The sequence below is a fragment of the Stigmatopora argus genome, chromosome 8 (assembly GCF_051989625.1).
Source record: "Stigmatopora argus isolate UIUO_Sarg chromosome 8, RoL_Sarg_1.0, whole genome shotgun sequence".
Classification (NCBI taxonomy): domain Eukaryota; kingdom Metazoa; phylum Chordata; class Actinopteri; order Syngnathiformes; family Syngnathidae; genus Stigmatopora; species Stigmatopora argus.
In genome coordinates this window covers 17305178-17328368 of record NC_135394.1, presented here as the reverse complement: position 1 = coordinate 17328368, position 23191 = coordinate 17305178, and the positions used below count along the sequence as shown (strand labels likewise).

Here is a 23191-nt window from a genome sequence, read left to right as displayed (position 1 = left end):
GGCCACGCCTATTACACATAGACACAAAAAAAAAGAGATCGTTTTCATCATAGAGTGGTCAGGGGGCTGGGGGTGCAAATACTTTTAGGTTGGGCATTAATACTTCAAAACAAATACATTGTTTTCATAATAACGTACTGTAAATACTTTTTGGTTGGGCTTTAATACTTTAAGATACAATATTGCACATTATGAACATTGCGGTGACATGCACTTCAGTGTTTGTTTTTGACTTCTAAGGTTACATACTTGGATATGCTTTTTCAATTGGGATTCATTTGGCTAAAGCCAGGGGTGTCAAACATACGGCCCGCGGGCCGGAACCGGCCCCCAAGGAGGTTCGATCAGGCCCGCAGGATCATTTGAAAGTGGAAAAAAAATGCATAAAAGACATGGAATTAATATTTTTAATTCGCTGCAATTCATGGATTATCCGCTAAGGGGGCGCACTCTTTCCATCAGAGTAGAAGACAAGCCGCATCACTGAGACAGACTGAAAACAGCAGCAACTCCATCAATTTTCAGTATGTATTGTATGTGTATGTATGTTTCATGTATGAAGTTTACAGATTTACAGGACAGGCGAACACTTTCTTCATTACACATTTCAAATCACTCTCCTTAGTTTGTAAGGTGCACGCAGGGATTACATTTAGATTTTATATGTGTATGTGTAAGTGGTTGAAAAATTCCTTTCTTTAAAAGTCTCATTTAATCTTAAAGTGGTCTAAGCTAATGGGGTCAAGTTGACACGCCTGCCAAAAGAAAGTGCTTTAATAGTTTTATTTTCACAAAAGAGGTAACACTGCAGATGCTCATACAGATATCATTAGAAAAAAAAAAACTACCAGAATACAGTGTTTCATCCTTATACATGAGATAATATTAATTCTTAATAACAAAAAAAGGACATTTGTCATAAAAGTGGATTACAAAGTGACATTGGATGTACATACATTGCGTTTACAAATACAAATACTCAAGTGCTATTTGTTCCGAAGCTACAAAATAGACTTTAAAAAAAAGAAGAAGCGGGAAGCGGCTTTTGTCGGAAGATTGTTTTTGTTTTTGTTTTTTGGCTGAAATTTCCTTCAAGGAAAAAAAAAAGTACTATAAAAATAAGTTACAGTACAGTGAGAGTCGCTTTAGTGTTTTTGTTGTTGTTTTTTTTGTTCCCGTCTGGAAACGGAAGATTTTTGTTTTGTTTTTTTACGGATTCTTCATGGTACACAAACGCCTCGTGACTTCCTTTTTGCGGGGAGGAAAAAAAAAAATAGAAAAGAGCACAAATACTTCATGTCGTGCGACGCGGGTTTTGGGGGGTGCCGGGGTCACACGTCGTCGGCCGGTAATGGAGGTACGTGGAGGTTGAACCTTGGTCTGGTGAAGAAAGCCATTTTCTCTCTGTGGACCAAAAAAAAACCAACAAAAAAAAAGATTCAATTAATCGGTTAATTTGTTCAAATTTTAATTTAAAAAAAAGGATTTAGTTATTCAGTTCATTAATTCAAATTTGCATTAAAAAGGAAAAAACTAAATTTTCTCCCTTATGATTTGCATTGCAAAAAAATGTAAAAAAAGATTCAAATTTGCATTAAAAAATAGATAAAACATTAAAAAGGAAAAAACTTAATTTTCTCTTATGATTTGCATTACAAAAAAATGTAAAAAAATGATTCAAATTTGTATTAAAAAAATAGATAAAACATGAAAAGGAAAAAAAAAATCTCTTATGATTTGCATTACAAAAAATGTAAAAAAAGATTCAAATTTGCATTAAAAAAAATGGATAAAACATTAAAAAGGAAAAAAAAAATATTCCGATTTTTATTCTAAAACTAAAATACCGGTAATTGTAATCATTTATGCCGATTAAATGTAAAAGACTGTAAATACAGTGTTCCCTCGCTTTTTCGCGGTTCGACTTTGGCGCCCTCTGTCGCGGATTTTTTTCTCGGTAATATGTACTAGCCTGTAAAACGTATACGGGTAGGCCTATAAAAAAATGTACAGTATGCCTCGGACAGTAATGCTAGGATACGTTAGCAAGTGTAATGTATGTCAAAAACATTTAATAATTAATGTCAATACTAATCTTTAAAATGTTTACAAAAAAGGCCAACAAAAATCTACAGTCTGCCTCAGACAGTACCGCTACGCTACAATACGTTAGCAAGTGCAATATAGAGTGTACGCTACGTCAAAAACATTTGATAAAATGTGGAATTAGTCTTCCCTTGATTATCGCAACTTCACTTTCATAAATTCACTTTTTTAGCGTTTTTTTTCTGCTATTAATTATCCCCCAAAAATATTTTTTTTTACATTTTTTAAAAGTTAATAAAAAATTGAAACTTCACTCTGAAACTCGTAAGCAGAAGTCACTCTTGCTACAGAAGAAAAAATATATATATAAATTATATATAAAAAAATGATAATAGGGGTGACCCTAGTTTGCGATTTTTCGATTATCACGGCCATTTCTGGTCTACATTACCCGCAGAATTCCAGAGATTACTGTACTATCCTTAAATATTTAGCGGTAGCCGCAAAAAAAAAGTGGAGGACTGGTAGGATATGTTAGGAAGAGTAACGTTACAGTGTACCTTTTGACATCTTTCTTTAAAAATCAAAGAAATGCTAACCTGCCCTCACTAGACGTCAGAGCCATTACGACAATGTCAGTGGAAATGAATTGAAATTAACCTGAAGGTGTGAACGGGAAGGGGTTCCTTGTGGCCGCCGTGGCCGTGCCCCCTCAAGTGCAGAAGCTCTTTGGACGCCTTGCGCAGCCGCCTGCCCACTTCTTCCTCCTGACGTTGCTCGCGCTCGCTTTGCCCCGCCTGCACAAACACAAGGTCAAGCTAAGTGACATAAATGTAGATAATGCATGCCACTTTTACACACCCATGAAATGACAGAAGCGAGATTAAAAAAATAAATAAACAATCGGGACTCAGATCCATAACTATTGAAATTGCACATCACAAAAATATTGATGTGCCTCCATCGAAAAAGCATATTTAGACAACTTCTCAGTGGTTTTATCATAGAATACAACATTGAAAATGGCTCCTGAAAACATGAAGTTGAAAATGCATTGATTGCTAATAATCGAATATTTACAAATGGGACTTGTTGATTGAAAATCTAATAGTTTATCATTTGAAAATTGGCATTAACCGGGACAACGATGCTAGCTAATGCTAACGTCTGGTTTTGCGGCGCCGTTGTTGGAAAAAAAAAATAAAGAATTTGACCATGTACGTACAGAATGAAGGAGCTACAAAACGCTCGACGGTCAGGACGTTTGAGTCCGCCGCTTGGCGTCATTCTAACCCACATGTGTCAAAGTGGTGGCCCGGGGGCCAAATCTGGCCCACCACATCATTTTGTGTGGCCCGGGAAAGTAAATGATTAGTGCCGATTTTCTGTTTTAGGATCAAATTCAAATGAAGAGTAGAGATGTATGTTCAATTTCCTGATTTTCCCCCTTTTAAATCAATCATTTTCATTTTTTAATCCATTTTTTCTGTTTTTAGTTCAAAAATCCTTTTGTAAAATCTAAATACATATATAAAAAAAGCTAAAATAAACATTGTTTTAGATCTATAAAAAACGGAATATTCAGGGCCTTTAATCCAGTTATTTTAATCCATTTATTATATCTATAATGGTCCGATGTATATTACATTTCCGGATTTTCCCCCTTTTAAATCAATAATTGTCATTTTTTAATCCATTTTTTTCTGTGTTTTTAGTTAAAAAATCATTTTGTAAAATCTAAAAATATATTTTTTTAAAAGCTAAAATAAACATTGTTTTAGATCTATAAAAACGGAATATTCAGGGCTTTTAATCCATTTAAAAAATCTAAATATTATATCTAAAATGGTCTGGCCCACGTGAAATCAAGTTGACGTTAAAGCGGCCTGCAAACCAACCCAAGTCTGACACCCTGGTATAGATGTATATTAAATTTCCCGATTTTCCCCCTTTTAAATCAATGATTGTCATTTTTTAATCCATTTTTTCTGTGTTTTTAGTTCAAAAATCATTTTGTAAAATCTAAAAATATATATAAAAAAAGCTAAAATAAACATTGTTTTAGATCTATAAAAACTAAATATTCAGGGTTTTTAATCCAGTTCTTTTAATCCATTTATTAAAAAAAAATCTAAATATTATATCTAAAATGGTCCGGCCCACGTGAAATCAAGTAGACGTTCTAACCTGTCTGTGGGCCTCCCTGAGCAGGCAGCGGAAGCGCTCGTCTCTCAGGGCCCAATGGGGCAGCTCGCCGTGGTGGAGGTGCGAGGCGGCGTTGGCGTTAGCGGCGGCGGCGGCGCCTGCGACGGGCTCCTCCAGCCTCAACTTGAGCTCCCGTAGGGCGCCCAACTCCTCGCCCAGCTGCCTCTGGCGCGTGCGGCAGGCCTGGAGGTCCAGCTCCAGGTCCAGCGAGGTGCGCGCGGGGCGCTCGACCAGCGACGAGCGGCACGACTGCTGCTTGTAGCGCAGCGTGCGGCGCTCCAGCGTGTTGCGCACGAACGGCGACTTCTTGGGGAGCGTGGAGCTGTCGCTGTCGCTGCGGTACAACTGCGCCCACGAAGCCCACCTTTGTCAGTTTGGGGCTTCCCGACTCGGCCAGCGGCGAGGACTCACCCGGCAGACGTATTGACTGCGAGCCCCGGGAGAGAAGGTCTGCGATCGCACGATTCCGCCGCCGCCGCCGCGCATGAAGGGCGCCGCGTGGCCCCAACGGGCGCCGCCCCTCTCTTTGCCACGCACTCGAAGCGCCTCGGGAAAGTGGCCCTCCGTCATGGTGGCCTTCTCCGCCTGCCGGGAAGACGGAAGGACGTCACGTGGGGGGGATCGGGGGCGCCTGGGGAGGGCGGTCGGCGGCACCCGACCTTCGGCGCCCTCGACGGCGTCCGATCGGAGTCCGGGTCGCCGCGAGACGACGGGGCGCTCTCCTGCCACAGTGACACACAAACAGAAATCTCAGACTTGTATTCGTTCGTTCATGAATAAAAGAGGAAAACACGTCAATGTACTTTCATTATTACAGTAATCCCTCGAATAGCGCGTTTAATGTAGACCAGACATGGCCGGGAAAATTGAAAAATAGCAAAGTAAGGTATGTAGGGTACCCCAATTATAACTTTTTTTTCCCTTAGTGCTGAGTCCTAGTAGCAAGAGTGCCTTCCGCTTATGAGTTTCAGCGTGGATTTTCACGTTTTTATGAACTTAAAAAAAAAAAAAAAAAATTAAAACTTTTAAGTTAAAAAATGTTTAACTTTTTTTTAAGTTACAAAAAATTGAAAATCCACGCTAAAACTTGTAAGCGGAAGCCACTCTTGCTACTAGGACGCAGCACTGAAGAAAATATTTAAACAAAAAAATTATTAGCAGGAAAAAAATCACAAAGTAGTGATTTCGCGATATTCGAGGGATTACTGTACTTTTATAATTTGTTGAATAAATCATCTTTTCAATAAATGAATGGCATATTTAGAATTATTTTTGCTCTTTGAAAAATAATTTCTACACAAATTAATTTATAAAAATTGTTTTATGTTTAAGTTTCTATCACAACCAACGGATCAACTTTTTATTAAATGATAAAATAAGTACATTTTCAATTTTTCATTTAAATACATTTAAATGAATGATTTTTTTTTCATGAGGTAGGTGAATATAAAAGCAATAAATTTTAAATTATTTTTATGAATTGAAGTGTAACTAAAATCAATAATATCTATGACCCTGAATGAGTTTTCTTTCATTTAAACCATGTGTCAAAGTGGCGGCCCGGGGGCCAAATCTGGCCCGCCGCATCATTTTGTGCGGCCTGGGAAAGTAAATGATGAGTGCTGACTTTCTGTTTTAGGATCAAATTCAAATGAAGAGTAGAGATGTATATTAAATTTCTTGATTTTCCCCCTTTTGAATCAATAGTCATTTTTTAATCCATTTTTTTGTGTTTTTAGTTCAAAAATCATTTTGTAAAATCTAAAAATATATTTTAAAAAAGCTCAAATAAACATTGTTTTAGATCTATAAAAAAACGGAATATTCAGGGCTTTTAATCCAGTTCTTTTAATCCATTTATTAAAAAAAAAAATCAAAATATTATATCTAAAATGGTCCGGCCCACATAAAATCTAGTTGACGTTAATGCGTCCCACGACCGGGTCTGACACCCCTGATTTAAAACTATAAAGCATGAAAAAACACAAATGAGACCAATAAAGCAAAATATGAAAACGTAAATCCTACCATCTGAACTACTTATCTATTCATGATTCATTGATTATTTATTTGCCTGTTTTTGTTATTATTTGTTATTATTAAACCTGATTGTACTTGGCTAATGACAATAAAAGCCTTTTCAATTCAATTCTATCTAATTAAAAAGCATTTTTTTTAATATTACTAAAACGAGAAGCAAAAAAAAATATGACTTGACAAAATGTTAAAGACGCCATCCTTACCGTGGCTCTGGCTCCGTGCTCGTCTTCGGTCCCGTCGTGATGCCGCCGCTGTCTGTGAGGCTCCGCCCCCCCGAACATTTGGACCCTCAGCCAATGGTAGACCATCTCGGCGCTCCCCTCGCAGTCCGCCAGACCCACCTGCGCTTGACCCTGCATGCAAAATCACATCCTTACCGCTAAATTCCAGGGGTCCCGGTCCCGGTCTGGGTCTTGGTCTGGGTCCACCTACCAGGAGCTCCTCCTGGGCCTGAGGTCCGAGCGAGCAGAGGGACAACTGCAGGGCGCAGGCGGCCAGCGCCTCCTCCGGGACGGGCACGCGGAAGCCTTCGTTGAAGCTGACCTGCGTCTGCGGCTCCAGCGCCGTGCAGCAGTAGAAGGCGCAGGCTCGCCCCGAGTCCGCCGGGATCAGGTGCACCTTCACGAAGCTGCGGACGCAAAAGTCAAACTGCTAGCCGGCCGTGTTTTCGGGGAAAGTCCGAACGGAGGACAGGGGGGGACTTACACTTTGTAGCCGTCTCTGGTGAGGGACCTGCTCAGGTTCTTGAGCTGGAGAAGGTGCAGCCGAAGGGATTGGGAGGAGGACTCCCACCTGGAACGGGAATAAAATTGGGGGGAAAAAAATGACGGAGTTGCAAAATATTTTGACTGGGAACGGCAAACGACCATGACGGGATGAATTACAATAAAAACAAGAAAGAAAAATAATAAAACACAACACATTGTAAATTATTAGCTGAAAAGTCAGCAAGTCCTCGTTTTTTTCGTTATTCTTTTGTATATATGTTTGGTAGCATTTCGTTGGAAAATTTGTGTCAAAGTGACATGAATTGTATTTAGCAATAGGTAATGCTTTACCGCCACCTTGTGGAGTAAGTACGTATGTTCATCCTTACATGATTCACAGTTACGGAAATATGTCTTGAAATGCAAGTTGAATTCGTTCAATGACAACGTAAACAATCATATAACATCATTCCTTAAGTTACCTGAGCATTTATAGCATAACCTAACCTAGTCTACCAATCTAAAACAAATAAATTCTCTTAGTAGCATAAGTTAGCGTAGACTGTTCTAACCTGTCCTCAAATCATGTAGCATAGCACACCCAAAACAACTCTAAATAAATTCATAATCGTTCAAACAACATAACCTTACATAACTTAATTAAATAATTAACTACTCAGACCTATAGCATAGCCTAGCATAGCCCAAAAATACTCTTACCTAGCATACCTAAATAAATCATTACTTAAAGACTTGTAGCATAGCATAGCATGGCATAGACTAGCCTACCATACTCTTACCTAGCATACCTAAATAATGAACTACCAAGAGACTTTTAGTGTAACGTAGCATAGCATAGCATTTAAAATAGTCCCATGAATGTATATGGAAACTGAGGTGTTCGAATCTTAGACATGTCAACATTTTACTGCAAAATTGAGTTTTTTTTTCCATTTTCCTCCCACTCTAAAAGAGAACTAAAATGAAAAATAAAAATGTGAAAAATGTGCAGATGAAAATGAAAAACTTACAGCAGTCCCAGCTGGATTTGCGTGGGTTCACTTGTCTGTTCCCTCAGGTAGGATATTTCCTCAGACTCCTCCGCCCTTGTACAAAAAACACAAAAAAATCAAAAATAAGTATATAAAATGTTCTTTTCTTAATGTCCGGGCAATGATTCCAACATTTTATCGTGATAACTTTTTAAAAATACAATTACAGCATACATTTAACAAATAAAAAAAACATCTCGAAACTAACAGTAAAAACATGAACCGTATTTTCCGGACTATAAATTGCATTTTTTCCATACTTTGCCTAGACCTGCGACTTATACATGTATTTTTTAACCGTATTTTCCGGACTATAAATTGCATTTTTTCCATACTTTGCCTAGACCTGCGACTTATACATGTATTTTTTAACCGTATTTTCCGGACTATAAATTAAATTTTTTACATACTTTGCCTGGGCCTGCGACTTATGTTTTTTTAACTGTATTTTCCGTACTATAAATCGCATTTTTCCCATACTTTGCCTGGGCCTGCGACTTATATATGTATTTTTTTAACCATATTTTCTGGACTATAAATTAGATTTTTTCCATACTTTTCCTGGGCCTGCGACTTATGTATGTATTTTTAACCGTATTTTCCGGACTATAAATTGTATTTTTTCCATACTGTGCCTGGGCTTGCAACTTATATATGTATTTTTTAACCGTATTTTCCGGACTATAAATTGCATTTTTTCCATACATTGTCTGGGACTGCGACTTATGTATTTTTTAACCGTATTTTCCGGACTATAAATTGCATTTTTTCCATACTTTAGCTGGACTTTGACTTATATGTATTTTTTAACCGTATTTTCCGGACTATAAATTGCATTTTTTTCCCCATACTTTGCCTGGGCCTTTCCTTAAGGTTAGCGCGTAACGGGTGGCCTTACTCACCTCCTTCCCCAGGCTTCAAAGACGCCGCTGTCGGTGGCCAGCGCGTCCTCGGAGACGCCGGCCGAGACCCTCCTGCTTCTCCGGCTGCTTCGGCTGCCGCTGTTGCCGCGCAAGGTCACTCCTGCGCGTGACACTTGGTGAGTGCGTGCTAAATGTTGACACAGGACTTGTTTTAACATGTCTATGTTAGCGGATGCGCTGATGTTTGTATTGAATCTACGTACATTGCATGTCAAGTGATGGAGACGTGTCGCTAATGTGTATTGACAGCTACAACCCGTTTTTGGAGGATTATTTTAGAATATCAGTATAATTATATCACTTTTGGACTGCACATTTTAGCTGTACATGTGATTATAAAATATACATGTACATGTGGTTATAATAAAAAATATGCGCATAGAATGTTGTACTAGGAAAAACTAATTAAAATACCTAAATGTCATGAAGAGATCTGTGTATACAGAAATTCTAAAATATTCACTATATGTATTGTACATAAGTGTACTGTTGATTACTTTTTGTAATAAAAAAACCCATAGGGGTGGTAAGTGTTTGTTTTTAATTTTATTTTAGGCTTCAAATATGTATACTTCTACTTTTGAAAAAGTAGATGGTTTAACAATACATGAAGAATTTTGTTTTTTTATGACTTTAAAATATAAATATCAATACCAAATGTTACTAAGACTTACAATATTTACTGTTGCTGTCTTTTGTTATTGTATATAAAATATTTAAAAAATGGGTAAACAAATTACATATGGAAAATATATTAAGAAATATTTAGTTTTTTTCTCCTTTGAGTATGATATTTAATTAAAGAAAAGTACATAATAATGAACATATGTAAATATATAATATGTAGTAATATATAATTTTTATATACTTTTTAAAATTTATTTATATTTATTTATTTGTATTTATTTCATTCTATTTATCTATTTAATTTATTTGTATTTATTTAATTCTATTTATCTATTTAATTTATTTGTATTTATTTAATTCTATTTCTCTATTTAATTAATTTATTAATTTAATTAATTTATTTTATCAATTTATTTAATAAATTAATTTATTCATTTGTTTTATTTATATTATTTTATTTATTTTTGTTTATTTTCATTTATCTAATTTATTTATTTATTTAATTTATTTATTTATTACAATTTATTTATTTTTATTTTTTTGTCATTGGCAGTTTATCCCATAAAAATGGATTGGACACCTAGTGCCATCCTTTGCACACTGTGTCCTCCAAGTTGATATGAAATGGATGCCTATGATTGTCATTGGCAAGTAACAGGTTAAAAATAAATAGAAATCTTAACTAAAAGGAGGTTGACAAAAGAGGATCTGGACAATTTGTTGTTCAAAAATGCGTGTAAACAATGACGCGTTAGCTAAATAGTAGCCGTTTAACTTAATTGACTTACCGGTCGAGTTGAACGCCCCCTGAGAGGCGGCGTCTCGGGCAGCCAGGCCGCGTCCCGCTTGGTCCATGTACTCGTCCGTCATCTGCGTCAGGGGGCAGTCCTGGGGGGCCGCGGGATAGGCCGTGTCCATGGGCGAGCTGGGCGGCGACAGGGACGACAGCGAGGAGCGCGACGACAGCGAGGCCAACGACTGCGGCGTGTCGTGGGAGCGCTTGGCCCTGCCGCCAACCGCGGCCGGCTCCGCCTCCGGGGGCGGGGCCGCCACCGAGCGGAGGTGCGGGTCCGGGGGCTCGTCGGGGCGCTCGTACGGCGGCGCGCCGTAGATGTCGCTGAAGCTGATGGAGCTGAGGGAGCCGCGACTGGACGCCAGCGAGCCGCGACTGGACGCCAACGAGCCGCGGCTGCTGCTGGACGACACCGTCAGGGAGCTGGCCGATAGGCTGAGGCGCAAAAACAAAGACAAGAAACGGGTCATGCTTGGGAGATTTTAGCCTCTTGGACCTGCGATACAGGGCCATAACAGCCAAAACAAACAAGACAGCTCTGGCAATGCTAGGGCTAATCGCCGTTAGCTGTTAGTATAGCAGATGCTATTGCAGGGATTTTCAAGAAGACTAACTAAAATACAAATTAAAATGGATTTGGGTTTTTGGGAAATGGTCAATTGTTGATTTTAATAGTCAGACCGCCTCAAGGAACATAAGGGGAGACTTTTGCTGTGTTGATACGCGTCTAAAGTACATACCAGTCAACTTACCGTATTTTCACGACTATAAGGCGCACTTAAAAGTCTTAAATGTTCTCCAAAATAGACAGGGCGCCTTATAATCCAGTGCGCCTTGTATATGGACCAATACTAAAATGGTTATCACGATAAAATCAAATAAATCAGTCGATAGGGTACACCATCCTCTACAGCTCTCACAACTACGGCAAGCAGCCCCCGACTCTACTATTTTCCCCGTAGAAAAAGTACTGCGCAGTGACTGCTGGGATATATACCGTATTTTCACGACTATAAGGCGCACATAAAAGTCTTACATTTTCTCCAAAATAGACAGGGCGCCTTATAATCCAGTGCGCTTTATATATGAACCAATACTAAAATTGTTATCACGATAAAATAAAATAAATCAGTCGATAGGGTACACCGACTCCACTATTTTCCCATAGACAAAGTACTGCGCAGTGACTGCTGGGATATGTAGTAGTTCTTTTGTCAATATACCCAATGGATTGTGGCCTGTATACATCGACATCAATACAGTTTGACGAAGCATGGAAAGCAGCGTTGGAAAAGTTACGCTAGCTACCAGCTAGCTACTATTTGCGAATGGATTGTGGCCTGTATACATCGACATCAACACAGCTTTACGAAGCATGGAAGGCAGCGTTGGAAAAGTTACGCTAGCTACCAGCTAGCTACTATTTGCGAATGGATTGTGGCCACCTGGACGAACGGAAATGACGGAAACTGGGGGAAGGTGTCGTACCTTTTGAGCTGAGAGTGAAGGTAGGTGGTGATGCGCGTGGCCTCCTCCAGCTGCCTCAGCAGCACGTTTCTCTTCTCTTGCTGCAGGAGCCTGGATGCAAACATTTGGAGGTGGAAAAAAAACAGGGGGTAGAAGTAGTTTAGAGTTTGTAGATTGCATTGATACAAACAGCACAAACACTAGGGTTTAACACAAATAACTCAATAGAAAAGTAGCACTGGGACAAGAAGTATTAGGAAAGGAAAGTTGAATATTTAAAAGACTAACTTTTTTTTTACAGGTTGGAGGCCTGTCAAGTTGGTTGTTGTTGTTGATCATGTAGACGCTAACCTAGAAGTCTTACTTCTCCTATTTGTCAAGTGATTGTCTTGAAACTTGGTAGCTATGTAGAAAATGAGCTAGTATCGATTGGTCATCAGAGCCCAATTTTTATTTTGTACAACAACCACTCAGGTTGTTGTTGTTGTTGTTGTTCTTGTAGACACTAACCTAAAAGTCCCACTTCTGATATTTGTAAAGTGATTGTCTTGAAACTTGGTAGCTAGGCAGAAAATGAGCTAGTATTTCTTTCTTTATATATGTATTTATTTTTATATTAATTTATATATGTATTTATTTTTATATTAATTTATATATTCATTTATTTTTGTATTAATTTATATATTTATCTATTTATATTCATTTAATTATATATATATATATATATTTATTTATTTAATTATATATTTATTTGTATAGTTATTTATTATATTTATTTACTTATACATTTATTTATGTAATTATTTTTGTATTTATTTATTTATTAACTTATTTATTACCTATTTATTTATGTCTAAAATGTCTTTTACTGTGTCTGTATTCTCACCCTCTTGCTACTGTGACAATAAAATTTCCCGTATACGGGATGAATAAAGTTTTCCAATCCAATCCAATCAATTGGTCATCGGAAACCACGGTCAGCCAGTTTGTTCGGGGCCACTGGAAGTCCACTACCGAGTCCGACGTGGCGTCTGACCTCTGATTGGCTCCCTGGGTCTGCGTGTTGTGCGCCCTCTGCACTTCCTCTTCCAGCCGGCGGCGTTCCTCCTCCAGCCGCAGGAGCGCGTCGGGGCCGGGCTCGGCGTCGGCGTCGGCATCGGGGTCCGACTCGGGGAGGCGGGCCTTCTCGTGGCGCTTGCTGACGCTGATGATGTCGTGCAGCAGCGCCTCCTTCTCGCGCAGCAGCTGCACCAAGTCTCGGTCGCGGTCGGCCTCGGCTCGGCCCGACCAACTCTCGCCGTCCAACTGGGCCAGTTGGTGCCGGATGCTCTGGACCCTGATCACCCAAAAAAAATATTAAAATCAATAAATAACGTACGTGACGGGCGGCTCCGTTCAAAATGGCGGCGCGACTCACTTCTTTTTGGCCTCTTCGTACTGCCAGTTGACTTTGACTTTGTCCACCGGTTGCGACGAGTCCTGCGCACAAAACGGAGCTCGTTCCAAAGCGCCGACGGGGGCAGGGGGGGGGAGCGAAAGAGCGCCACCTCTCCCGCGAAGACGTCCGTCTGGCAGGCGGCGTCGGAATAGATGGGCTGATGGTCGGTTGGAGCCGTGGCCCCGCCTCCAACGCCGCTGTTGACCGCCTCGCCGTCGCAAAGGCTGCTCTGGAAGTTCACCGTCAGCTTGGCCAGGCTCTGCCGCGACAAAATATCAAATTAGCCCGAATATAAAACGACCTCCTCTTTTAAAAGACTCAAATTTGAAAAAAAAAAGACATTTTGAAGACCAAATTCATTTTTTTTTTACACAAAATAATGACAGTACATCTGAAACAAATGATTATAGCAATATATTGAAGCAAACAGCATGTTATTTTGCCTGATTCAATTCATGCAAAAACAAATTGGTTTATAACATTATATCTGAACATTTAAATATGTGAACTAAAGAGCAATTAGATTTTTCTGTTGCAAAAGTTGAATAACCTGGATGTAGTAACAGTGTTTTTTTGGTGTTTATTAAATATTATTTGGATCCTCACTTGTACTATTATTTAACTCCCATAGGTAAACACAGACCCCCCCCTAGTGGCCAGGGAAATACCCCAACCACCATTTCATGTTTGTATTTTTGTTCCTAAACTTTCCTAAAATCTATATTTGGCAGATTTGGTTTGAAGATGATTCTTTTAAAATAGCTATGATTTTATTGTTAATAATAGTTCATTAAATTTTTACATTTTAGTTCCTTAACTGTCCTAAAATCTATATTTGGCAGATTTGTATTGAAGATGATTCTTTTAAAATAGCTATGATTTTATTGTTAATAATAGTACATTCAATTTTGACATTTTTGGTTAAAATTTGACTCATTCTTTCATTTATTCTCTTAAAATGTTTAAGCCTCATTTTGTCATTTCTACATGATCATCACGACACGGAGTAATTATTTTAATTTTTTTTTAAACCTGACATTTTTCCGATTTTGGGTGGTTTGACGTCTTAAAAATGTTCTTTTTTTATTGACGCTAGTATCGTACAAACGGATTGGTGTCCTATGGTTGAACTCCCTTCAATTCACAGCAGAATGAGACATGCGCCAATAAGTTAACGCCATGGGAAATTATTGTCATGACATTTCAAGTAGGAATTTTTATATATATATTTTTTACCTGGATGAGGTCCTGCCTCTCCTTCTCGCCGGCGCTGATGGTCTTCTTGATGCTACGCAGCTCGCTGAAGATGGCCTGCGCCTCGTCCAGCTTGTAGTTGGTCTGACTGGACGACATCTTGCGGTCGATCCTGGAAACAACAAAGCGACGTCGATGAGTTTCGACCGTGCGAAAAAATGTTTTAATTATTATTGAATTGGTATTGAATTGGTATTGAATCAGTATTTAATTATTATTTAATTAATTATTTAAAAATGGATTAAAAGAACTGGATTAAAAGCCCTGAATATTCAGTTTTTTATAGATCTAAAACAATGTTTATTTTAGCTTTTTTATATATATTTAGATTTTACAAAATGATTTTTGAACTAAAAACACAGAAAAAAATGATTAAAAAATGACAATTATTGATTTAAAAGGGGGAAAAAATCAGGAAATTGAATATACATCTATACTCTTCATTTGAATTTGATTCTAAAACAGAAAGTCGGCACTCATCATTGACTTTCCCGGGCCACACAAAATGATGCAACGGGCCAGATTTGGCCCCCGGGCCGCCACTTTGACACATGATCTAGAGCGTGTTTTTTTTCAAGGGTCAGGCTCTTGTCAAAGTAGGTTTAAAGGGTTAAAATCCTCCAACACATGATTTATTTACCCACTCATTTAAAAAATATATAAAAACAATGTACTATATTAGCAGTCCGGTGTCCTAGTGGTTAGCACATATGCCTCACAGTGGTGAGGTCGAGGGTTCGATGCCTGCTAGCCCTGGTTTTTCAACGAACTTGAAAAGGGAAGACGGGGAGATGGGTAGGGCGCCCAGAGAAACACACACACACACAAACATACATTAACACGGACACACTCCCACCCCTTGTCGCCAAGCCCGGCACGTGTCCGCCTCGCTCGCCGCAACCCGCTTTCTTCACGGACGGCGTTCAGACGGGCAGCAGGCAACAAGACTGGCTTTGTTCAAGATGCCCCACCCACCCCAACCAAAAGGGGCGGGGATTAGAAAAGGGGGCGGGGCGTGGGGTAGGCCCACCAGAAAAGAAAAAAAATGGCATACTAGGAGTGTTAAGTTATACATTCCGAGTGTGAACTCACAATTCAAGAATGGCGTGTGGTTTAAGGGGCATTAGGGAAAAAAATAAAATCAAAAACAAGGCGGCACTTTATAGGTATTAAGCGGTGTTTTTGCCATTTTAGGAATTTGGCAAAAATTGAGGCAAAGTGTCACTAGAAAAATATTTTTAAAAAACTTTCAATGGCAAAGCAATGACATAATGTGAGTTCGAGGAGTTTAACAGTAGATGTCCAATCCATTTGAAATGGGAGGCTGGCAGCGAATGAAAAAACATTGATGCCAGCCAATATGAAGTCAGAATTTTGGGAACAAAATTGTGAATAATGCAATAATGAAGAATGTTGTGAATGCAAGAAAAAATAAAAATAAAAATTGCAAAATCAGGTTGAATTTGAAAAAAAAAAAAAAATTATGTGCAGGAAAAAAAAATCATTTTTAATTGAGGAAAGTAAAAAAAAAAAACTTTGCCATGACAGCCAATTGAAAAAAAAAACATTTTATATTGAAGAAAGTTAAAAAAAAAACTTCGCCATGACAGCCAATTGAAAAAAAATCATTTTAAATTGCGGAAAAAAATAAAATAAAAAACTTTTCCAGGACAGCCAATCGGAAAAAAATATTTTAAATTGAGGAAAGTTAAAAAAAAAAACTTTGTCATGACGGCCAAACGGGAAAAAATATTTTAAATTGAGGAAAGTAAAAAAAACAAAACTTTGTCATGACGGCCAATCGAAAAAAAATCATTTTAAATTGAGGAAAGTTAAAAAATAATAAAAAATAAAAACTTTGCCATGACAACCAATCAAACAACCCACAAAATCCCTGAAAATGTGAATAACTTAATCCCTAGTCGACGCCCAGCTAGCTCACTCGCTGCCAACCTCCCACTTCAAAAAGATTGGACGTCGAGCACCGTCAAGGGCAGCTGGTGCATACACACTATAAGTGTGTGTGTGTGTTGGGGGCCTCTTTGCAGGTTATTCTGGGAAGGTCTGCAGTTGTTGTGTACTACATGTGGCAGATAAGCCAGTCAGGAAGCGCTGTGGAATTTGCTGGCAGATTGCCGTGCGGCACCGACCGAGGACCCCTTAAAGCCCCCCAACGCAGCCGCTTCCTCTCCTTGGCGGCCTGGCCTGGCCTGGCCTGGCCTGGCCTGGCCTGGCCTGGCCTGGCCTGCACTCCACTGGTGCATCCTCTTCCTGAGGTGGAGCCAGCCCCACTCTTATTTATTTATGTAAAAAAAAAAAAATCTTCTCTTCCCGTCCTGCGGAGGCAGCGCCTCACTTTCTCTCCCGCGAATGTCGGCCGAGCAAAAAGAAAAAAAATCTGGGGTGTCAAACTCGAGGCTCGGGGGCTGGATTGGGCCTGCCGTGACAGTCTGGGCGGCCCGGGAAAGCGGATAGAATCGCCGGACTATTTTTTTTTTTTAAACTTAAATTGATTTTAGCCATGAAAAAAACAATTACGACCTAATAAACATGTTTAAAATGTCCCCTTGTATTTTCTTATTTAAAAACTTATGTTGATTTTAGCCATAAAAAACAAATACGACCTAATAAAATTTTTAAAATGTCCCCTTGTATTTTCTTATTTAAAAACTTATGTTGATTTTAGCCATGAAAAAACAAATACGACCTTATAAACATGTTCAAAAATGTCCCCTTGTATTTTCTTATTTAAAAACGCAAGCAAAATCAATACAAAGTAAAGGAATCAAATTTTCCCACTTAAAATTTTCCCAATAAAAAGTATATGTACTGTATTTTCTCGCATATTAGCCGCCTCCGCGCATAAGCCGTCCTCTTAAAATTGCCCTAAAATGGTTGAATTTGACGATTTCCCTGCTTATCTTTAAACAAATGACCGTATCGGCCGCATTGTCTTACATTATGGCGTTTTGTCTTTGTCACCTTACAGCACATGTGTCAAACTGGCGGCCCGGGGGCCAAATCTGGCCCGCCGCATCATTTTGTGTGGCCCGGGAAAGTCAATCATGAGTGCCGTCTTTCTGTTTTAGGATCAAATTAAAATGAAGAGTATAGATGGATATTCAATTTCCTGATTTACCCCCTTTTAAATCAATAATTGTCGTTTTTAATCCATTTTTTTCTGCGTTTTTAGTTCAAAAATCATTTTGTAAAATCTAAAAATATATAAAAATAAACATTGTTTTAGATCTATAAAAAACTGAATATTCAGGGTTTTTAATCCAGTTCTTTTAATCCATTTATTAAAAAAAAAATCTAAATATTATATCCAAAATGGTCCGGCCCACGTGAAATCAAGTTGACGTTAAAGCGGCCCGCCAACCAACCCGAGTCTGACACCCCTGCCTTACAGTTTCGAGCACGTCAAGACTTATTCGTGCGCATATAAGCCGTCAGTCATCATTTTTTTTTGCGACAAATACGGCGTATATGCGAGAAAATACGATACCCCTGCCCCTTTAAAAAAAAATCCCTCCCAAAACCTTTTTCCCAAACGCCTCGACACCGTCGACGTCAGTTAAGACGCGAGTAAGTAAAACAGGATGGAAAGAAAGGGGAAAGGAAAGGGTGGCGACCAAAGGAAGGGTGTCGGCGGGGTACACTCACTCTTGGAGGGTCTCCACGCCCATTTCCTTGTACTGGAGCTCCTGCCTCACCTGGGCCAGCTCGTGCTTCAGCCTGGAGAGCTGCGAAAAGACAACCGGATGAGGACGGGGGGACGGAATTGGATGGATTTGGACGTACTTGGGCGGACGGGGTCACCCATTGAGCTTCCTCTCAACCCTCAAAGTGCACAGTCATCACGAGCCCACCCACAAACTCCACTTTCCAGTGGGTCGAGAAACATTCCGCCAAGGAGGAAAAGACCAATCGTAACCCGCTGAACTCGACCACGCGAGCCGTCCAATCCGTTTTGGCTGGGAGAGTCCGATTTTTTTCCCCCACTCGGACCCGCAACGGCTTATTCCGTCCGTCCATTACGGAGCAGCGTAAAAAAACAACTCATTTTGGAGTGTGCAAAGAGAACTCAACCAGATTTTGTGATGCTAGTGCCATTTACCAGCGATGTGTAAATAAATAAAGCTCAATATGATTTATCTTTAAACTAATGACCGTATCGGCCGCATTGTCTTACATTATGGCGTTTTGTCTTTGTCACCTTACAGCACCTTACAGTGGTTGAGTGGTTGGCGTGTCGGCCTCGCAGTTCTGGGGTCCAGGGTTTGATGCTAAGTGGGTCCTCTACCTGTGTGGAGTTGGCATGTCCTGCCCCGGGCTTGAATGGGTTTTCTCCGTATCCCAAAAATGGCTAATTGTATGCTAACTTATTTCTAGCTATGTTCGTCTCCTTGAGCCATTAAGGAGATGTTAAAAATACTACGTTATAAAAACTAAATTTAAAAACTAAGTTCAAAAACTACATTTAAAAACTAAGTTCAAAAACTAAATTTAAAAAATTAGAAAAACTGTTACAAAATTTAATTTAAAAACTGTTTAAAAAACTAAGTTACAAAACTAAATTTAAAAACTGTTCAAAAAAAGTTATAAAAATTAAATTTAAAAACTAAGTTCCAAAACTAAATTTAAAAGCTAAGTTCCAAAACTGAATTTAAAAACTGTTAGAAAAACTAATTTACAAAATGTAATTTAAAACTGTTAAAAAACAAAGTTACAAAACTAAATTTAAAAACTGTAAAAAAAACGTTATAAAAACTAAATTTAAAAACTAAGTTATAATTTTATATATATAAAATTTAAACACAGCTAAAAACTTTTGTTGGCTAAAACCGTCAATATTTGACACGGACGGGTGACATTTTGGATCTGAGGTTCTTTCCATCCTGCTAATCAGGACGGACAAACTACTTTTGGCCCAAAAAGTTCACTGATTGGCCGCCATTGACGGCGCTAGACGTCCAATCTGTTGCGACTGGGACGGGAGAAGGAACCGACGTGGCTAGAGATGAGCGCCCAGCGCCGCTTTAAGGGAATTGGACGTCTATTGCCGTCAATGGCAGGAAGTGAGTGAATTTTGGGTCACTTACAGGTCACTTCCCGTACATTTTGGATAATTGCCTTTTCATTTTTGGGGGGGATTTCCGGGCTATTTCCTGTGAATTGCTCACTTTCTGCTGATTTTTTGGTGACTTCCTGTTGTTTCCGGGGCATTTTAAGGTTCCTTGTGAACTCACTTGGCTGCCATCGACGCTAACGCTAAGCTACAAAGTCCGGCCGAGTGGGTAAACGTGAGCCGTCTCGCCTCTGGGTGACCCTTTGACGGTGAGCTCATCCTCGGGGTATCCTGCCGGGGCGCCGCCCCCGCCCCCGCATTGTTCTCCCGTCCCACGGACTCACCCGCTCTCGCCTGCAGGCCACTTCCACTTTGATTTGGTCGGGGTCGTATTTGGCGCCAGAGGACGATCCGGAGAGCGCTGCGGACAGAAAATGTGCGTGGGGGTGAAGTCAAATACAGACGCTCCCCTACTTACGAACGAGTTAGGTTCCGAGCGATTGTTCATAAGTTGAATTTGTTTGTAAGTTGATTCAGTGCTATATTTTGTATTATAATTTATGTTTAAGACCTATATAAGTATATTGAAGGTTTATATAAGTGCATTTGTATGTTTAAGGCTTGTATAAGTAACACGCATTGGTTTGTACTAAAAAAAACCTTTAATAAAATGGAGAGAATATGTACAGTACTGTATATAGAGAGAGATTTATGTATTAGAAACTGGCCGAAAGAAGCGATCTAACGACGATTGCACAGTTTTCTTCTTTTTTTTCATCATAAATGATGCGGTAGCACTGTATGGCATCATTCAATTGATTTGCAAACTTTGTGCAACGTTCAATATTTGGGTCCTGCTGCTCCATCTTTCTGTTTATAAATGGTACTGACGGTCGAACGATTCTAGTTGTATGCCCGTGCAACGCGCATCAAGCTTCGTTATTATTGCCACTCGTTTCAAATGAAATGGCTTGCCTCTTCCTTGCACCTCCCTCACTAGAAGCCTTTCGCTTTTCACCAACCATATTGAATAATGGATGCATGAGATATTTAATGATACAAATGAAAAAGGTTCTTTGCGCACTGGAGATACGTCCACGCACTTCCGCATTGCAACGAATTGGACAGAAGAAGGTAGATTCTGGGTGAGCTGAGCTAACACAGCGCCAGGCGTTGGTATTAGCGGCGGAAAGAAGCACTACTCGGAAAAAAATACAAAATCGAACTTACGAACATTTTTCGACATAAACGCAATTTGCAGACATGTTCGTATGTACCGTTGTTCGTAAGTCGAATGTTCGTAAGTAGGGGAGCGTCTGTATACAAACAGGGGTCCATACCTCTACTTACGAATGCTTCTGGATGCGACCGTTTCAAGTTACGGAACAAATGTGCGAAAACAAGATCCAATTGACAAAATCCCCCAAAACGTCAATACATAGCCTGTATGGGTTATTTTATTTTGAAATTGTCCCGGTAATGTTGCGGCCTGCTTTACTTCCACAACAACAACAAGTCTCTTTTGACTGTCGTTTGTCGTCACGGGGTTCTTTATTTCAAATTTTTGGTGCAAAATGAAATGAATTAGCGAGCCCTGTTATCCATCGAGGAAAAACAAGAAGTGGCGTCCGGTTAACGCAAATTGCAACTACTAGCATCGCTATGCTATTGAAGCAGAAGGAAGCATTAATGGCATGACTAGCCTCTCTCTACTAAATCATGATTGGAATTCCTTTGGAGGTCTATTTCATCCTAAATTGTTTTTATTTCTGTTGGGATTATTCTGGGATATTTTTATATACTATGTGCATATTAGTCATTATATGTATATGTGATACATTAAATCATTCTGCTTAGAATTAATAAACCTATCAATTTCATATTTTGAAGACAAAAGCAAACAACCCTCGATAGGTTGCATCGGAAAGTCAGGGTGGAGGCGGGGCCAATAGAGCCAAGAAAGGTATCAAAATTTAAAACAAAATTAGGATTACGTTTAGTGTAAGGTTAGATGAAATTTATTTTTGAGTGTGTCTGCATCGTAATCCAAGTTCATTTAAATTTGTTTATGTTATGTTACGAGCACGTTGCCATTCAAAAAGTCTCCTTTCCGCAAAATCCGTCTAATTTTAGTACTATTAAATACATTTTATTACTATTAAACCACTAGTTATGTGTTACTTTGTTAATAGATGGCGAATTAGAACAAATAAAAATATTTTTCCAATCCAATATCCAGTTTCGGGTGATTTTTCAGAGTTTTGTAACGAATTAATCAGCTTTGAATTCATTTCTATGGGAAACGTTCATTTGAGTTACGAGTAAATCGACATACGAGGTCAGTCTTGGAACCAATTAAGCTCGTATCTCGAGGTACCACTGTACTCCTCTACTTAAGAAAAATCCAAGTCCTGGATCCAATACATTTCGTAAGTAGAGGTCAATGGGGTGTCAGTACTTTTTCCCAGATTTGATTGACTCCGCCCCTAAAATAAAAAAATCCGTAAGCGAGCGTCTCACCGCTGCTGGCGACGGAACGGCTGTCCTCGGAGAGCTCGTGGAAGAGCAACATCTCCCGCTGGGCCAACTCCAGCCGCTGTTGCTTGACCAGGTACATCTCCTTCTTGGCTCGGAGGGCCTCTTGCGCCACCACCAGGTACTCCTTCAACATGCGCTCCTGCTCCTGCCGCCATTGCGTGCGGGGGTTCTCGATCTGGGTGGTCTCTGGCGAAGGGGGGCCACTGTCAGGCGGCGGCAGCGATGGGGGCGTCCGGCGATCACGCAAACTTACTGTTGATGTGATCGATGTAGTACACGCCCACTTGTTGGTCGTAGACTTCCTCCCATCCCAGGGGGAGTTCGTCTCCCACGCAGTCGGCGAAGGTCAGCGGTTTGGTGATTCTAAAAACACATCAGGATTTCATTTTATTTATTGGATTCGCCCCCGCCGTCAAGGATTGGAATGGTTAGCGGCGTCCGCGGCGCTGAAACAGCTAAATGTTTGATTTTTCAGTTGAATTTTTGGGGTACTTACGGGTCACTTGTGGGAAATTTTGGATCATTTCCTATTGATTTGAAGGACGTTTAGAAATGCTTGTTGTTTATTTGTCAGTTACTGCTGGTTTTGGGGGTTTTCCGGGTGGGTTTTGGGGCCATTTTAAGGTTTTTTATTATCTCATTGGCCGACATTGAAGGCACCATTTTGGCTCTGAGGGCGGTTTAAGGTTCCTTATTAGGTCGTTGGGTGCTATTGAAGGCGCCATTTTGAGTTTAGGGGGAATTTAAGGTTCCTTAAGAACTCATTGGCCAACATTGAAGGCACCATTTTGGGTCTGAGAGCGTTTTAATGTTCCTTATGAGCTCATTGACCAACATTGAAGGCGCCATTTTGGGTTCGGTGGCATTTTAAGGTTCCTTATGAAGTCATTGGCCGACATTGAAGGCGCCATTTTGGGTTTGAGGGCAGTTTAAGGTTCCTAATTAACTCATTGGCCGACATTGAAGTCGCCATTTTGGGTCTGACGGCATTTTGAGGTTCCCGATTAACTCATTGGCCGACATTCAAGTA

General features: G+C 39.7%; 1 protein-coding gene across 2 annotated transcripts in view; it reads right to left on the bottom strand.

Moving 5' to 3' along the window:
- Positions 1-768: 768 nt before the first annotated feature.
- Positions 769-23191, bottom strand: part of wwc3 (WWC family member 3) — a 31592-nt gene continuing 9169 nt past the window's right edge. The window contains exons 4-23 of one of the 2 annotated variants that reach the window (XM_077607710.1): positions 22415-22524; positions 22144-22347; positions 19968-20044; positions 18219-18298; positions 14535-14664; positions 13408-13557; positions 13278-13339; positions 12897-13196; positions 11882-11971; positions 10389-10828; positions 8953-9100; positions 8030-8104; positions 6997-7083; positions 6724-6919; positions 6495-6644; positions 4911-4973; positions 4663-4836; positions 4234-4596; positions 2707-2843; positions 769-1404 (exon numbers count right to left, since the gene is read on the bottom strand). In XM_077607710.1, coding sequence (XP_077463836.1) covers positions 1332-1404; positions 2707-2843; positions 4234-4596; positions 4663-4836; positions 4911-4973; positions 6495-6644; positions 6724-6919; positions 6997-7083; positions 8030-8104; positions 8953-9100; positions 10389-10828; positions 11882-11971; positions 12897-13196; positions 13278-13339; positions 13408-13557; positions 14535-14664; positions 18219-18298; positions 19968-20044; positions 22144-22347; positions 22415-22524 — 3109 coding nt within the window. In that variant the 3' untranslated portion in view covers positions 769-1331. The remainder of the gene's footprint in view (positions 1405-2706; positions 2844-4233; positions 4597-4662; positions 4837-4910; positions 4974-6494; positions 6645-6723; positions 6920-6996; positions 7084-8029; positions 8105-8952; positions 9101-10388; positions 10829-11881; positions 11972-12896; positions 13197-13277; positions 13340-13407; positions 13558-14534; positions 14665-18218; positions 18299-19967; positions 20045-22143; positions 22348-22414; positions 22525-23191) is intronic. The other variant, XM_077607711.1, reaches the window with a different exon arrangement.